This window comes from Vipera berus (genome assembly GCF_964194415.1).
Source record: "Vipera berus genome assembly, chromosome: 14".
Lineage (NCBI taxonomy): Eukaryota > Metazoa > Chordata > Lepidosauria > Squamata > Viperidae > Vipera > Vipera berus.
This window is the reverse complement of record NC_138217.1, coordinates 8915075-8933231: the sequence shown is the minus strand read 5'-3', so window position 1 is coordinate 8933231 and position 18157 is coordinate 8915075. Positions and strand designations below refer to the sequence as shown.

The following is an 18157-nucleotide window of genomic DNA, read 5'->3' as shown; positions in this document are numbered from 1 at the left end:
TAACGACCGTTGCCGCCTCCCCGGGGTCACCGGATCGAAATTCAAGATGATTGGCAACTGACTCGCATTTATGATGGTTGCAGTTTCCCAGGGTCGTGTGATTCCCTCTCTCTCCCCCCCCCCCTTTTTGCGACCTTCTAAGCAGTGAAGCTAAAGGGGGAAGCCGGATCAACTTAGCAACCACTTTACTAATTTAAGAAATGCAATGGTTTCAATTAACAATTGGGACAAGACAAGAAAAGTTGTTAAAATGGGGCAAAACTCACTTAGCAACATAAATTTGAGGTTTGGTTGTGGCTGTAACTTGAGGAAGGGGAGACTGTTAAATGACAATGTATTACTTGATGTAATTTATTCCTTCCTTCCTTCCTTCCATCCTTTCTCTCTCTCTCTCTCTTTCTTTTGTCCTTCCTTCCCTCCTCTCTCTCTCTCTCTCTCCCCCTCTCCCTCTCCCTCCCTCTCTCTCTCTTTCTCAGGCTACAGAGATTGAGCGCCTCATCACTTGGTATAATCCCCTTTCATCTCCGGAACTGGAGCTGGACCAGACTGGAGAGAACAGTGTTGCAAACTGGCGGTCCAAATACATCAGTCTGAGTGAGAAGCAGTGGAAGGACAATGTGAACCTGGCCTGGAGCATCTCCCCTTACCTTGCGGTGCAGCTTCCCACCAGGTGAATCCCTGGCTCTTCGTTACAAAATTAGTAACTTTAGCAAATTAGTAACTTTAGCTTCCGGCGGTAGTACAGCCACAACAGAACCCCAAAACTCTGTTGCTAAGCAAGACAGTTACTAAGTGAGCTTTTCCCCATTTTATGAACTTTTTTTGCCACAGTTCTTAAGCAAATCACTGCAGTTGTTAAGTTAGAAATAAGGTCGTTAAGTGAATCTGGCTCCCCCATTGACTTTGCTTGACAGAAGGTTGCAAAAGGGGATCGTGTGACCCCTGGGGACACGACAACTGTCGTAAATCCGAGTCAGTTGCCAAGCGCCTGAATCTTGATCACATGACCATAGGGATACGGCAATAGTCACGAGTGAGAAAAATGATCATAAGGTCACTTTTTTCAGTGCCATTGTGGCTTTGAATGGTCACTTATCGAACAGTTGTAAGTCGAGGACTACCTGTAGCTATTAACCCACAGGTCATAAGTTGAGAACTACCAGTTTGTCCCCTGTTGGTTCCTAGATTTAAGAACACAGAAGCAATTGGGATGGAGGTCACCCGTCTGGTTCGCTTGGACCCTGGAGCCGTGAGCGATGTGCCGGAAGCCATCAAGGTAGGCATTTGCAGATGATCCAGCTGTTGATCAGAACATCGATTCAGCTAATTGTTTCCAAGATAAAATGATCGGTTTGGTTTGGCTTCAGTTAACCACAGTGGGTGGAGCCACTCATTGCAGCTTGTCAATCAGAATACATGGCTTACTACTAAACCTGCCCCAGGATTTCAAGATATCTGTCATGGTTCTGACAGATGAAACTCTTCAAAAGAACTTCGAGGCATTGTTTACCTTAAAGAATCTTTTATTCGAGTAGCAGAATATCGGCACTTACATAATCGAAGCCCAAAACTGAATTCCCCTCCGCTGGGCACCTAGTATCAAAGCACAATTCCCTCCTCCAATTAACGGTCCTAAATCACATTCCCCAATTAGCTTGAAGCGCGGGCTTCCTCTCCAACTTTCCAGCACACCAATTCTTTATCAGCTCTGGGCTCAGTAACCTTGATTCTCACGCTAAGTTTAGTGTTATGTCTAGCTGGACTCTCATTCACATCCCCCACCCTCCCAGCATCATCTAACTCTAAAAGCGAAAGGGAAAAAGATGGCTACATTTCCATCTGTTGTCAATGCAAAAACATCCGAGGTTAGCTGCGTTGAGAATATCAGGATGAAGCAGAAACTTTATGACTTTATACAGCGTGGGAGCCTAGCCCCCGTGGGAAATATTTCCCTTTTTTTTTAATAGTGTATACTGAAAGATTTTTACATAGATAATAAGACGTACACTCCGAGAAAAAGTTAGGGTAAACGTGAAAGAGAAAAGAAAGGGAGGGGGAAGGAAACCGAAAAGGAAAAAAAGAGAGAAAAAAAGTAACGGAAGAGGGGGGGAAAAACACGAAAAGAAATATAAAAAATGCGGCTTCTCTCAGGAATTGCAAACACAATAATAATCAAACTTTCCCTCTTTAAGATCACATCACGACTTTCTTCTTTCTATAACCCGTTCTTTCTAAGCATCCGAACCGCAACTCACGAAACCGCAAAAAAATAAAAATAAAAAAAATCTCAAGCTCCAAATGTGAACTTCGGCGGTTCATGGATGCGGGAGGCAATTTTTTTTTTTTTGTCTCGACTTGGTTCTGATCAAGAAGCAGGTGGGGCGGGGGAAATCCTTCATTTCCTAGTTAGATTTTCCAGTTTATTATTCCACAGTCTGGCCAATTTATTTATTTTATTTTTATTTTAATTCCATTTATATCCCGTCCTTCTCTGAAGACTCAGGGCGGCTTACAAGCTTAGCAGTATTTGAGGTTCATCCTGCTGCTAGCATCGGGGTTCACGTGTGTGCGCGTGTGTGTTTCCCCCATGCCCTCTTACTTTTCAGTATCTTGTTACTTGGCACACCATTGACGCTGATGCTCCGGAGTTGAGCCACATCCTGTGCTGGACCCCTACCGACCCACCGACGGGCCTCTCGTATTTCTCCAGCATGTACCCTCCTCATCCTTTGACGGCTCAGTATGGGGTGAAAGTGCTCCGGTCTTTCCCTCCGGTAAGTAAGACATTTGCCGGTAGGATCTTAGAACCTCTTTGCGCTGATGTCCTGTCGATCCTGGGCTCCTAAAGGACCCCTCTGCATTTTTCCCAACTTCACTTTTGGTCTCCACGAGGTCAAAAAAGATGTTGAGACTCTGGAAAGAGGGCAGAGAAGAGCAACACGGATGATTTAGAGGACTGGAGGCTAAAACAGGTGAAGGAACCGGTTGCTGGAGTTGTGTGTACGCCTAGTTTAGAGAAAAGAAGGACTAGGGGGTGACACAACAGTAATGTTCCATTGTTTGAGGGGCTGCCACAAAGATGAGGGGGGGTCAACCTGTTCTCCAAAGCACTTGAAGGAAGGCAAGACAAGAAGCAACGGATGGAAACTGACCAAAGAGAGAAGCAACCTGGAATTAAGGAGAAACTTCCTAACAGTGAGAACAATTAACCAGTGGAACAGCTTTGCCTCCAGAAGTTGTGAGTTTTCCATCGCTGGAGGTTTTCAAGAAAAGATTGGACAGCCATTTGTCTGAAATGGTCTAACCCAGGGTCTCCTGCTTGAGCAGGGAGCTGGAATAGATGACCTCCAAGGTCCCTTCCAGCTGTATTCTGATTAATCGCACCTGGTCAAAGAAAATATTCAGTTCACTGTAAAGGTCGCAAAATTGGGCATCAAATCCTGGTCCAAAGTTGTGGTCGTAAATCAAGAACTATCTGTAGTAGCAAAGGACAGGCGCAGCTTCCCTTTCCCACATCAAGAGGGTTAAAAGTCCGTTGGGTGTAGCTTATGTGGCGTTTTCTGCTCCAAAGTTTAGTCGAGAGTTCCTCGGAGGAGGAACGGTTGAGTTATCCCTGTCTTGGATTTAACCATTTGCCTGATAGTTGGAAGAGACAAGAAATTCCTGGAAAAATAAGTAAAGAGCCTGTTATGGAAAGGCCGAGGGTTCTAGTAGTAGCTTCGAACAGCTTACATCCTGTGACAATACAGGTAGTCCTCAACTTACAACCGTTCATTTAGTGACTGTTGAAAAAAGTGACTTAACGACCGTTTCCCACGCTTATCAACCCTTGTGGCATCCCCATGGCCACGTGATCACAATTCAGACACTTGGCAACTGACCCGTATTTATTACGGTTTCAGCATCCCGGGGTGTGTGTGTGTGTCACATGATCCCCTTTTGCGACCTTCCGACAAGCGAAGTCCACGGGGGAAGCCAGATTCACTTCACCACCGTGTGACTAAGTTAAGAACTGCAGTGATCCACGTAACTCTGGCAAGGAAAGTCTGGAAAGGGGGGAGTAAAATTCACTTAACAAAAGTCTCACTTAGCAAGAGAACTTTGGGGCTCAAGTTGTCGTAAGTGGAGGATTGCCTGTACCTGTAATACCATCGAACAACCGCATCTGCCTGTCCCAGGTCCTTGAGAACGACGTGATAGGTGGACAGAAATGCCAGCTCCAATCTAAACATCTGGCTGTGTGAAGAACCATAACGTATTGCCACTGACATTGACATATTCACCACCAGTCAATTGCAAAAGGCACCTGGGACAGCTGACGTCCTGCGACGAGACCTTTAACCCCACCCAACCTCCACATCTGTCCATCCCAGGTCCCTGGGAAGGACTTGATAGATGGGCATAAATGCCAAGTCCATTCTACAGATCTGGCTGACTCTGCCAGCTGCAAATACAAGCAATAACAAGGGCAGCAATAATCACAACAGTAGATGTTTCACAGCCTCGTGACTTTCGGAGGCACATTGAATATCCCTCTACATTTGTTGCATTTCGTTTATGATAATACAAAAAAATAAATAAATACAGCTCTTTGCCTGTTAATGATGGAGGGAAAGGCTCTTGAAGGCAGAATGTCGGTGCTTGGAAAGAAAAAAAGAAATCCTAATTTCTTTTTTCCTTCTTCTCCCTCCCTCCCTCCACCCCCCCCCCCCCCCCCAGGATGCTATTCTGTTTTACATTCCACAGATTGTTCAGGCTCTTCGATACGACAAGGTAAGGGCAGATAAAGACGGCAAATCTTTGGTTAAGGGATGTCCTCAATCAGATGAGTTTAGGACGATCCAGTATCTGTGGGCCACCTGGTCCTTTTTCACTGAAAGGTGCTGTGGATTGAACTTTAGACCCTTTCCGTACAATCCTTGCACTCAGGTTCTTTGGCATGCAGTAAATGTTCAGGTTATGCCATTTGGATGGATGGATGGATGGATGGATGGATGGATGGATGGATGGAGAGATAAGACATATAAATGAAAAGAGATAGATAGAGAGAGAGAGAGAGAGAGAGAGAGAGAGAGAGAGAGATGATAGATAGATGATAGATAGATAGATAGAGGAAAAAGATAGATAGATAGATAGATAGATAGATAGATAGATAGATAGATAGATAGATAGATAGATAGATAGATAGATGATAGATAGATGATAGATAGATGATAGATAGATAGAGGAAAAAGAATAAAAGAAAGAAAAATATGGATGGATGGAGAGTCCATGGAAAGAGGGTTGGGGACCGCTGCATTAGGGCATCTGGGCTTCTCTGTCTCAACATGTTCCTGGTCAGAGCCATGCTTAGAAGAAGACCCACCCTGTTGTATTTTCACAGATGGGCTACGTCAGGGAGTACATCCTCTGGGCAGCTTCCAAGTCCCAGCTGCTGGCTCACCAATTCATTTGGAATATGAAGACAAACATCTACCTGGATGAAGAGGGACACCAGAAAGACCGTGAGTGGACCATTGCTTGGAGACGTTGGGCGATGGGTTTCTTGAGCAGCTATCCCTGGACTTTGCCCCAAATTCAGTTCGCTTCCTGCTTTCTTATTAGCTAATAAAATCTGCAAGAAAACCACCAAGCTCAGAGAGCTTCCAGGGACCCCACAGTCCTCCTTCTCCTCCTCCTCCCCCCCCCCACAAACCCCCCTCCCTTCTAGCACTGATGATGTTACCTAGTTGGGTGATGAAACATCTGCAAGAATGCAGAGACTTTCCAGGGACCTCGCAGTCCTCCTCCTCCTCCTCCCCCCCTGCAAACCCCCCTCCCTTCTAGCACTGATGATGTTACCTAGTTCGGGTCATGAAGCATCTGCAAAAAACCCACCAAGCTCAAGAGAGCACCAAGGACCCCACAAACTTCGCCCTCCTTCTCCTGCTTGTTCTTTCACGTAGCTGACATTGGGGAACTGCTGGAACAGTTGGTTGAAGAAATAACTGGTTCGCTGTCTGGCCCAGCAAAGGAGTTTTACCAACGGGAATTTGATTTCTTCAACAAAATCACCAACGTTTCAGCCATCATCAAGTGAGTACAAAGGCAGAGTCAGAGAAAAGCCTTGTTCTTCCCTTCCAGTGAAATGTGCCTTATAAACCAAACCCAAGTTACAGGGTATATAAGGTTTCCTGCCTGAGCAGGGGGTTGGACTAGATGACCTCCAAGGTCCCTTCCAACTTTATTATTATTATTATTCATTAAACATGAAACTCAGTCAACTGAACACTCAAATTGACTGGCACTAATGGTTGACACGGGCTGCTGCCAGCATCCTAGGCATCAACCAGGTACCTCCTTAAAATGTAAGATGTTCCGAGTAGCGCAGTTTTTTGTAGCTTTGCTGGAGTTATTGCAGGAAGCTACAATTTCTTGATGTATTTTGCAAAGTTTTTGGACATAGTTCCATTATTGTTGTTGTTGTTGTTGTTATTATTATTATTATAAGTTGCCTTGCGGATCAAGAATTCACAATTCAAATACCCCAATGTGTTGTGGTTTTTTTGCCCCCTGTAGGCCTTACCCTAAAGGCGAAGAGCGAAAAAAGGCTTGCTTGAGCGCTTTATCTGAAGTGAAAGTGCAACCTGGTAAGAAATGAACAATTAGAGGTAATCCTCCACTCGAGGACCACAATTTTATCTTGCTAAGGGGGACAGTTGTTAAGTGACTTCTACCCCGTTTTTATGACCTGTCTTGCCACACAGTTGCTAAGAGAATCACCGCAGTTTTTCAGTTAGTAACAACGGTTGTTAAGGGAGTTCAGCTTCCCCCGTTAACTTTGCTTGTCAGAAGGTCGCCAAAGGGGATCTCGTCACACACACACACACACACACACCAGACAATGCAACCCGTCATAAATAGGAGTTAGTTGCCAAGCATCCAGATTTTGACCACCTGACCGTGGGGGATGCTGCAACAGGTTGTTAAGTGTGAAAAGGGGTCATAAGTCGTTTTTCCCAGCGCCGCTATAACTTTGAAGCATCACTAAATGAACGGTTGTAAGTTGAGGCCTCCTTGCAAAGAGGAAAAAAGTCTTTTCTGCTGTCTTCCCTGACTCGTCCTGCTAGTTCAGGGGTCTTCCAACTTGGCTCCTTGATGACTTGTGGATTTCAACTCTCAGAATTCCTCAGCCAGGCACGCGTGCCTGGCTGAGGAATTCTGGGAGTTGAAGTCCACAAGTCATCAAAGGGCCAACTTGGAAGACCCCTATGCTAGCTCAACCACTTTTCCCCAAGGATTCTCTTCTCCCCTTCCCAATAGGGTGCTATTTACCAAGCAATCCAGAAGCCATTGTTTTGGATATTGACTACAAGTCGGGAACGCCTATGCAAAGGTATGGCCTTCTGGCGCTCTTTTCCAGCTTGGTTTTCCTTCAGTGAAAAAAATAAAATAAAATAGGAATTACCAGTTAATGGCCCTGACCCGTTTGTGCTTCCTTCCAGCGCTGCCAAAGCCCCTTACTTGGCCAAGTTCAAGGTGAAGAGGTGTGGAGTGAGTGAACTTGAAAAAGAAGGTTAGTGCAGCGGACCCCGTTCATGACGTGAACCAAAATATTTGAGGAGCTTGGTTTGGGCTGAAGCTCAAATACTTTGGCCCTCAAATGTGAAGAGGGGATGGGCTCTTGTGGGTGGTTCTTGTGGTCCCTTCCAGCACTTTGTCGTCGTTCAGTCTCTTAAGTTGTGTCTGACTCTTGGTGGCCCCATGAACTACAACATGCCAGCCCCCCCCCCCATGCCCTCCAGTGTCTCTGGGAGTGTGCTTAAGTCCATGTTCATGGATTTGCGTTGATGACACTGTCACCTGACTGAGATGGTATGGTTCTCCTGCTTGAGCAGGGGGCTGGACTAGAAGACCTCCAAGGTCATTTCCAGCTATTCTATTCTATTCTATTCTATTCTATTCTATTCTATTCTATTCTATTCTATTCTATTGCCTTGCCTTGCCTTGCCTTGCCTTGCCTTGCCTTGCCTTGCCTTGCCTTGCCTTGCCTTGCCTTGCCTTGCCTTGCATTGCATTGCATTGCATTACCTGTTCTAGTCTAGTCTATTCTATTCTTATTCTTATTCTTTTCTACTGCATTGCATTGCATTGCCTATTCTATTCTATTCTATTCTATCACATTACATTACATTACCTATTCTATTCTATTCCATATTTTCTTTATCCTATCCTATCCTATCCTATCCTATCCTATCCTATCCTATCCTATCCTATCCTATCCTATCCTATCCTATCCTATCCTATCCTATTCCCATAATTCTCCTATTCTATTCTATTCTATTCTATTCTATTCTATTCTATTCTATTCTATTCTATTCTATTCTATTCTATTCTATTCTATTCTATTCTATTCTATTCTATTCTATTCTGTTCTATTCTGTTCTATTCGAAATGTTCCTACAACATAAAAAACATAATGGAAACGCAGGGGAAAAGTCTCCAAAGAGTTCTACAAAACATTTAAAGCCCCTTTGGCAATGTTAACATAGAGACATCCAACCTCAAACCCCTTGAGCTGTTCCACACTTGGGACCACATCACAGAAAAGGCAGAGAATTAACTGCTGGCTATAGTCACCTAAAGGACATCTCTTAGGTGTTATCATTTGGAACGTCACTTCTTCACAAACACCCCACCCCACCCTTCTAGGCCTGCGATGTCGTTCAGACTCCATAGACGAATGCGGAGAAGACGGGAGGGAGAGTAAGAAGATTTGCTGGCAGGCCGCCATCTTTAAAGTGGGCGATGACTGCAGGCAGGTAAGAAAGAAAAGGACTACGGGGTCCTGGCTGTTCTCTGAGCTTCCTTGTTTTCTTTTAATTTTTTATTTTATTTTAATCCCATTTATATCCCGCCCTTCTCCGAAGATTCAGGGCGGCTTACAATTTAAGCACAAACCAATGTGCTTAGCAATAGCCTTCATTCTATGTATATTTCATTACCCAAACTAGGTAACCTCCTCATGGCTAGAAGGGGAGTGGAATTTATGGAGAGGAGGAGGGAGGGAAGGGAAGGGAAGGGAGGAAGGAAGGAAGGAAGGAAGGAAGGAAGGAAGGAAGGAAGGAAGGAAGGAAGGAAGGAAGGAAGGAAGGAAGGAAGGACGGACTATGGGGTCCTAGGTACTCTCTGAGCTTCCTTGTTTTCTTGAAGACGTTTCATTACCCAAACTAGGTAACATCATCTGTGCTAGAAAGGTTTTGGGGGAGGGGGAGTGAGGAGAAGGAGAAGGACTGGGGGGGGGGCGTTCCTTGGTGCTCTCAGGGCTTGCTTGTTTTCTTGAAGACGTTTCTTGACCCAAACTAGGTAACATCATCAATCCTGCTGTCGTCGCTGCTGCTGCTGCTGCTGCTGCTACCTAGCTTGGCTCATGAAACATCTGCAAGAAAACCAGCCAGCTCAAGGAGTACCCAAGGACCGCTCATATCAACCCTGAGCTACAAATATTCTCCTTCATCGATCACTGTTGCTCATAATATTTGAAACACACACACACACACACACCCTTCAATCCTGGGTTTTGTTTTGTGTTTTTGGTGCTGGACAGGACATGTTGGCCTTGCAGATCATCGATCTCTTCAAGAACATATTTCAGCTGGTGGGCCTTGACCTCTACGTCTTTCCCTACCGGGTTGTGGCTACTGCTCCTGGGGTGAGTGCCTAAGAAGAGCGAGACTTTTAGCAGCCCTCACGGTACAGTTTTGTTTTGTGCAGAGATGCCCAATGGATAAAGCAGATTTAATTTCTAAACAACACGGACACACACACACCCCAAGCATGTACAGTCAACACCGTAAACTGAATATTGAAAGTGCAAGTACTTTTTTAAAAACCTACCTTGCTCTAAAATTAAATCTCTCCTGCAGGTAGTTCTCCACCACAGTCGAGGCCAGAATTTTATCTTGCGAAGGGAGACATTTGTCCAGAGAGTTTTGTCCCATTTTACGACCTTCCCTGCCACATTTGTTCAGTGAATCCCTGCAAACATTCAGTTAACAGGACGGTTGTTAAATGAATCTGGCTTCCCCCACTGTCTTTGCTTGTCGGAAGGTCGCCAAAGGGGATCGCGCGACCCCGGGACGCTGCGACCGTCGTAAATATGAGCTAGTTGTCCAGCATCCGAATTTTGATCACGGGACTTGGGGATGCTGCCAAGGTTGTAAGTGTGAAAAACGGTCCTACGTCACTTTTTTCCGATGGTGTTGTAACTTTGAACAGTCACTAAACGAACTGTTGTAAGTTGAGGACTACAGGCGTTTTCTCTTTGTGAGTTTCTTGCCGTTTTTCAATTGCCGATGAATTTTCCAACTAACGTCCTTTCGGCGTCTATGCTTTTATAAACTTTTTAAAAGTGTTTGCACTTGAAATATTATATTTACAGGGTTGGTTATACATACCCAGGGTCCACGTTGCTTAGAAGTTAAATTTGCTTAGTCTGTCTATTATTTGCATATATACATGAGCGCGTGCACGGACACACACACACACACACACACACACACGCATACTGTAATAATGCAGTGCAGATCATCTTATTAAGCAGTTTGAGACCGAAGCTGTTCTCCCATTGCCAGTACTTTGATGTGCTATGTAGTCCTTTTTTTAATGTTAATGGTTGATGAAACGTTAAATCATTTTTTGATAGTTGAAAGAGAGGAGGAAGATACGCCCGCTTTCCCAAGAGAGCTATTAAGTCAGCAGCCTTGAAAGTGTCTCAGAACAAAACCATTTTGGGACTCTGACCTGACTTCACAGGGAAGTCGTGTCAGAAAAGGAAGGCAGTTTGGGCCCTACAAGGCCTGTTCTGTCATTCCTCAGCCATTCCTATTTCTCCATCACTCTTCCGTTTGTTTTTCCCCAAAAAGCTCTCTGATAAAAATGAGATGTAGAATCATAGGGCTGGAGGTCTTCTAGTCCAACCCCCCCTCCCACCCACCCCACTCAAGACAGGAGTCATCCCGTCCCAGTAAAAGGGTGGTTCCGTCTCTTTTGCAAAACTTCCAGTGTATTTTGAATTTCCAGCTGAGCATACGTGTGACCAATCAAGCATTTTTGTGCCTGAGTTCTCCTGTTCCTTCATTTCCCTTCTTTCTCTTAGTGTGGAGTCATCGAATGCATTCCGGATTGTACTTCCCGAGATCAGCTGGGCAGGCAGACCGACTTTGGGATGTACGATTACTTTACCAGGCAGTACGGAGATGAATCAACCCTGGCCTTCCAGAAGGTAGTTTGCGTGACTCTTACCGATCGAAGAGAATAGAGCTCAGGGTTTAACTGTGGGATCCTTGGTGCTCAAGGACGCGGTGGCTCAGTGGGTTAGGACGCTGAGCTTGTCGATCAGAAGGTCGGCAGTTTGGCGGGTTGAATCCCGAGTGCCGCGTAGCAGAGTGAGCGCCTGTTACTCGTCCCAGCTTCTGCCCACCTAGCAGTTCGAAAGCACGTAAAAATGCAAGTAGAAAAATAGGGACCCCTACGGTGGGAAGGTAACAGCCTTCCGTGCGCCTTTGGCGTCTAGTCATGCCGGCCACATGACCACGGAGACGTCCTCGGACAAGCGCTGGCTCTTCGGCTTTGAAACGGAGATGAGCACCGGCCCCTAGTCGGAAACGACTAGCACGCATGTGCGGGGGAACCTTTACCTTTACCTTTGGTGCTCTCTGAGCTTGGTGGCTTTCTTGCAGACGTTTCATGACCTTACTAGGTAACATCATCAGTGCTAGAAGGGAGGGGGGATCATGGAGAAAAAGAGAAGGGGAGGAGAAGGAGGAGGTGGCAAGGAGGAGGGCCGGAGAAAGAGAAGAGGAAAAGGGGGAAGGAGAACTGTGAGATTCTTAGGACTCTCTGAGCTTGGTTGTTTTCTTGCAGGCAATCCATGACCCATCTAGGTAACATCCTCAATGCTAGAAGGGAGTGGGGATTGTCTTTCAGTGTGTGTGTGTGTTTCCAAACTCTCTCTAATGGTCCCTTGATTTGACTCCGAAGAGAATTGGAGGAAAGCTTTTATTGACAAGCCCCTAAATGAAGAACTAGAAAAAAGGCCATCCTCGTCTTCATTTGCTGTACAGTAATGAGCAGGTTGAGCATTCCTTGACAGTAAATAATCTAGTGATGCCAAGCACAAAAATTGTGTATTTTTAGGAATAAAGTCAACTCAAATAAGTCTACCAAGCGAGGCAATTAGATTCCTTTATTCCTCTCCTGAAAATTAGTCGTTGGTCTTCAATCCGCCCCCACCCCTATGAAAATGCTCCTGTTGTAGATGTTCAACTTTGGCCTCCTGTGGGCCCATGACGCAAACCCTAACTCTTCCTTCTCAATATTGCCAATGTCATCTCACCCTTGCAGGCCCGCTACAACTTTATCCGCAGTATGGCTGCTTATAGTCTTCTGCTGTTCCTCTTGCAAATTAAAGACAGACACAATGGCAACATCATGCTGGACAAACATGGACATCTCATTCATATTGGTTAGTTTATCCTTTGGGAGCTTTTGTTTTGTGGGATCACCCTTTTATCTGGAGGAAGCATGTCTTCTCCAGAAGGACGTTGTCCTTCAACGGGCAGAAGCTTGTTTGCACTTGGGATGGACCACCTCCTGGGACAACAGAACCGTGGTCCAGTTCTAAAGGCTCTGCCTTTTGGGCCAGCTCCTCCAAGTCGCTCTTTGATTGTCTGTGGAGTTCTCACTCATGGTTGCGCCCAAAGAGTGCTTTTTTTGAAAGGACTTTGCTTCGTGTTTTTCCTCGAAAAGTTTCACTTCTCATCCAAGAAGCTTCTTCAGTTCTGACTAAATGGTGGGGAATGAAAGGATTTATATCCTTTGCAGTCATCTGGTCGTTAGTACTCTTTCTGAGAGTCGTTTGAGGCCACTTGGAGGTTTACCTCTGCCCTCGGGGTCACCCGAATCAGGGTGCAATTGGTTGTGGAGCCTCCTTGGGACCGCTGAAAGGATTGTGGGGTACCCAGGAGAGAGGTGGTGTCGTACCCCTTCCCCTCCATTGAGGGTGGGCTGTCCAGTTTTCACCCAGATGGCCTCTTTGACCCCTCTTTCAAACCAGGGGGTTTCCATCCAGAATGTGGACTTTGCTGTCCTCAAAAGAGTGACCTTTATCTTTCGAGTAGCGGTGATCGGATTTCAGAGATCTAGATTAAAAACAGCTCCTCCTCCTTGGCAGATTTTGGATTCATGTTTGAAAGTTCTCCCGGCGGAAACCTGGGTTGGGAGCCGGACATCAAGCTGACGGATGAGATGGTCATGATCATGGGTGGCAAGATGGAAGCCACGCCCTTCAGGTGGTTCATGGAGATGTGTGTCAGGGGCTACCTGGCAGTCAGGTGAGGAGGCTTCTTCTGCTTGGGTTCCTTTGTCTTGAGCCCCCTTTTCCCCCCCCCAAACTCTCTTGCAAGAGAGCAATTTAGGCAGAGGGAAGAAAACGCACACAGGTGGTTCCCGGCTTACGAATTCCACGAGCCCCAAATTTCCATTGCTAAGTAAGGCAATTGTAAAGGAAGTTTTGCCCCATGTGCAACGGTCTCATCCTATCCTAAATATGTAAACTTCCTCCTGCCGATGGATGAGGCCCCACTAAGCCTTCCCTACTCTTTCTCTCCTTGCAGGCCTTACATGGATGCGGTCGTGTCTTTGGTTACTCTGATGTTGGACACAGGATTGCCCTGTTTTCGGGGACAGACCATCAAACTCTTGAAGTAAGTGGGCTGCACCGATTGGCCAAGAGCAGAAACGAGGCGTGGACCTTCTTTAAGCTAAGCAAGGGGATTCTGGGAGTTGACGTCCAGACCTCTTAAAGTGGCTAAGGTTGAAAAACACTCGTATAATGGCGTTAACCATTAGAACTTGGTGAGAACAGGGAGGGCTTCGCAGCCCTAGATTCTCAGATTATGCCCCGCCGACTGAAGAGCCTTTGCAAAAACATCAGCCACCAAAGTTGCCCACAGGCTTGTGGGGAAATGTGGCAGAGTCAGGACTTCCGCCGAACAGTCTTTTGATCTCAGTCTCCTCCTCCTCCTCCTCCTCCTCCTCCTCCTCCTCCTCCTCCTCCTCCTCCTCCTCCTGTTTTCTCAAACAGGAACAGGTTCAGCCCCAACATGACGGAGCGAGAAGCTGCAAACTTCATCATGAAGATCATTCAGAATTGCTTCCTCAGCAACAGGTAAGCCTGCTTCTCCTCGACTGTCCCGTCAATGGCACAGCAACCAAGGAGAGGCAGGGAGAATTGTACCTTCAGACCTACAAGATCCTCTCAAAGGGAGCTCTACAACAAGTAGGTTTTTAGATCAGCTGGATCTGAGGCCCGTCCAGTTTACCCCATGGGGCCCACCTCAATCCGCGAGTACAGGTAGCCCTCCGCTTACGGCCGCAGTCGAGGCCAAAATTTCCGTCGTCAAGCGAGACAGTTGTTAGCTGACTTTTGCCCCCTTTTAGGTTTTTTTTTTAAAAGTGAATCTGACTCCCCCGTCAACTTGGCTCGTCGGAAGGTCGCAAAAGGGGGATCACCTGACCCGCCCCCCCCCTCTCGGGACGTTGCAACCGTGATAAATGCGAGTCAGTTGCCTAGCGTCTGAATTTTGATCACATGACCCTGGGGATGCCACGACGGTTGTTAAGTATGAAAAGGGATCCCTTTCCTCAGTGCCGTTGTAAGTTTGAATGGTCACTAAACAAACGCAGCCGTTCGCTGAGTGACCGTTTGAACTTACGAGGGCAATGAAAGAAGTGGGCTACCTTTTATGTCCGGTGCAAGAGAGCAAGGTTGTTCGAATGTGCGCTGGTTTATTCCATGCTAGCTCTCTTCAAGAATTTGAGCTATTCATGGTCAAGGCCAGGGGTAGGCAACCTTGGCTCTTTTATGACTCGTGGACTTCAACTCCCAGAATTCCTGAGTCAGCCATGCTGAGGGGAAAGGGAGAGGTTTCCATGCTGAGCCATGCCGGCTCAGGAATTCTGGGAGTTGAAGTCCACAAGTCATAAAAGAGCCAAGATTGCCTACCCCTGGTCAAGGCAAACCGGCAGTAGGGAAGAGTCAACGGAAGTCAAGGTGGGCAGGAGTTCAATCTCTTGTGAGAGCGAAGGGATTCAAGACCGATAACATGCTTGACCCCCTCCCTCGGGCTCATGCCTGCTTGTCTCCTACAGTATATTTCTAATCAATCCATGACTCATTGCCACAGCAAACCTTCATCCAGAATAGCACCTGACCGCAAAGCTTGTCTGTTTCTCGCATCCCTGAAGAAAACGAATTACATCCCAAGAGATACATCTCTGAAAAAGCCTATTTTTTTGCCTTCCTTTCTTTCTTTCTTTCTTTCTTTCTTTCTTTCTTTCTTTCCTTCTTTCCTTCTTTCCTTCTTTCCTTCTTCTTCTTCTTTTTAGGAGCAAGACCTACGATATGATCCAGTACTACCAAAACGATATCCCGTACTAAAACGGGGGAGAAACACCACGGTCTCCCAGCCTGAAAATGTGAATTTCTGAGATCGCCGTCTCCTGCCCTCGAAGCAGCCCTGTGTGTGTGTGTGTGTTTGTGCGCGCGCACGTTTGCATGCCAACCTGGGTGTCCCTGTGGTAGCAGACATGGCAACAATCAGCCAACCCCTTAGCTCCTGCCTTTTGTCTTTGCTGGGATCTTCCCGGGTGTATCCGTGATCTAAAAATTAGCCGCAGTCGTAGACTCCAAAAATCCTGTTTGCGCTTCTGAAGAATGGGCAAATTGGAAACCTTTTGACAGATGTCAAGCAAAGATAGGGCACCCTTGTCTCCAGGCAAGAGTCTTTAACACGGATGTTCTAGAGAATCTGGGGCACTCTAGAATTATAGTTCAGAAAGTGGTTGAAGAAAGATTACTCTGGCCTATGCTGTAGAAATTGTAAGGATAATCATTTTGCACTGGTGGGTGTGAATAGCTTCTATTTTGCACTGTAAACCTCCTTTGTCCTTGGTCAGTATTTCTTACTTTTAGGAAGAATGTATCCCGCCCACCCCTCTTTGTGCGGTTTTAAAGAGAGATGCTCTACTGAGGAGAGATTATATTTAATCTTTAAAACAAAAAAAAAACACAGAATAAAGGTCTTAGGATATTTTCTGCAGCAGATTTTTTTAAAAAGTCTTAAAACCAATCACCCTCATTAACCTCCAGGAAAATTCCAATCAGTGCCTGAAGACGCTGCCAGAGGTAACGGAAAGGATCATTTATAGGTGTTTCCAAGTCCTAATTCTCACCAATAAATTCTATAAAGGAGATTACGTCAGAGGTTTTAATCAGACATTCAATTTTATTCTGCTTATTTCCCAAAAGTAGGCAGATGGAAGGATCTCCTTTTTTCCCCGCACCCAGCTTAACCTCAATGCTATCATTTATTAAACAGTAATTTATGTAAAATAGGGGCACATGGGAGGAGCTAGATGCAAAATGGCAGGTTGCAGGCAGAGCCAATAGCCCGTGTCGTTTTTGCAAAAGCTGTCTCGGAAGGAGAATTCCTATCAAGAAATACAATGCTTCATTGAGCGGCTAAAAAAGTTTCCCCTAATGGCGGTAAATTACGGGGAACTCTTCCCATCAGATTCATCAGCCAGTTTTGGCCCAGAGGGAGCTGCGATGGCCTTAACAAAATTACAGTACAATTAGTGGAATTTAAAATGTCCAGCAGATTATTATGTTGATTAAATTGGATTCAATCAAGGGTTGTTTTTTGATGAAAAGAAGCGCTATTTTGGTAGCTCCACCCACGTGGGGAACTTAAGCTCCGTCTTGGCCTTTGAGGGTCAAGCTTGACCTTCTGTACGAAGAAAATCTGGCGCCAAGATCTCGCGGTGCTCAGCGGCAAAGGGAGTGAGGAAGTCCATCACACCCAAAGAGCATTTTGGCAGTGGAAGAGAGCTTGTAGGGTCTTTTCAGAGTCAAAATGGAAAAACCCTTTCAAGATTCATTTCTCCCTTGAGCCTTTACTCAAAAGCCGAGTCCTCAATTTTCAGGTCCAGCACTTGTTGTTTTAGAAATATGTAATTCTTGCTTTCAAGAATTACAGACCAGGGCTACAATTGCACTGGAATTAACGATTGCCGCGAAGCAAACCTGCTGGAATCCGGTCCAGAGACGTGCACAGCCCTAATGATGTGGCTGTTGTTCACTCAAACTCTCAAAAGACCTCTGAAAACCAGCAGAGGAACAAACAAAACAAATCGCTTGAATTTTCTATCTCCTGGTCACGGCTGATTATATTTGGGATAATGGCAGCTCAAAGTGCAACGAACCAGGTAGCTTGTTTTAAGATAAGATAATAGCAGGAGGCAGTCGGTTCACGGCTGTTCTTTCTTCCAGCAACAAATATATAGGGGAAAGTTGAGTTTCCTTGTGCCTCTCTAAAGAATCAAAAATGATCAGAACTAAATCTGGGCTTTTGAACTCGTGTTATTTTGCTCCATTGTCTCCTGCTGGCCGTTGCTTCGGAAGCCCTCATAAGAAAGACGGCGAAGGAAAACCAAAGGAAGAATTGTGGATTTTAATTTTTTTTATTTTTAGTTGCACGTGGCAGTCACAGAAACAATCCTAAGCAGAGTTGTTTCAAATAAGTAGATCACACCCTTCTTGATCTTGAAAACGGGCCGTCGCGAAGCTTTGGGGAAAGAGTTTCCAACTTGAAAAGAGACCCCACAGCTTTAGAAATTCAGCCCTTTCTGCATTTGTCGTAGCTCCTTGAAAACTTGGGAAGAGGGAAAAGAAGCCGTGCATGTGTGCGTGCGTGTGCCGTGCCATGTTTCAACCCTAGATCAGGATCAAGATCATGTTTGCACGCAGCTGTTGATGGTTGAGTGGGTGTCAAATTATACAGCTGATCTTTGACTTGCAACCGGGACTTTTCGTTGCTAAGCAAAGCAGTGAAGTGAATCGCACCTGATTTTATGACCGTTGGCTGAACGATGCAGTCATTAAGAGAATCTTGCCTTCCCCTATCGTCTTTCCTTGTTGGAAGCCGGCAAAGGAAGGCTGCAAATGGAGATCACATGACTCCAGGACGCTGCAGCAACCATTGGTGGTTGCCAAGCACCCGGATTTTGACCAAATGGCTGTGAGGATGCTGAAATGGTTCTGGTCACTTTTTTC

The 18157-nt window shown here is 45.8% G+C and overlaps 1 protein-coding gene across 3 annotated transcripts in view; it reads left to right on the top strand.

Moving 5' to 3' along the window:
• PI4KA (phosphatidylinositol 4-kinase alpha) overlaps window positions 1-16735 on the top strand; it is a 67796-nt gene extending 51061 nt beyond the window's left edge. For 2 of the 3 annotated variants that reach the window (XM_081338976.1, XM_081338975.1), the window contains exons 39-55: window positions 477-670; window positions 1186-1276; window positions 2607-2774; window positions 4720-4773; window positions 5384-5504; window positions 5946-6075; window positions 6559-6629; window positions 7303-7375; window positions 7485-7555; window positions 8692-8801; window positions 9587-9691; window positions 11138-11263; window positions 12385-12505; window positions 13214-13373; window positions 13656-13745; window positions 14126-14209; window positions 15430-16735. In XM_081338976.1, coding sequence (XP_081195102.1) covers window positions 477-670; window positions 1186-1276; window positions 2607-2774; window positions 4720-4773; window positions 5384-5504; window positions 5946-6075; window positions 6559-6629; window positions 7303-7375; window positions 7485-7555; window positions 8692-8801; window positions 9587-9691; window positions 11138-11263; window positions 12385-12505; window positions 13214-13373; window positions 13656-13745; window positions 14126-14209; window positions 15430-15481 — 1821 coding nt within the window. In that variant the 3' untranslated portion in view covers window positions 15482-16735. The other variant, XM_081338977.1, reaches the window with a different exon arrangement.
• Window positions 16736-18157: the final 1422 nt, after the last annotated feature.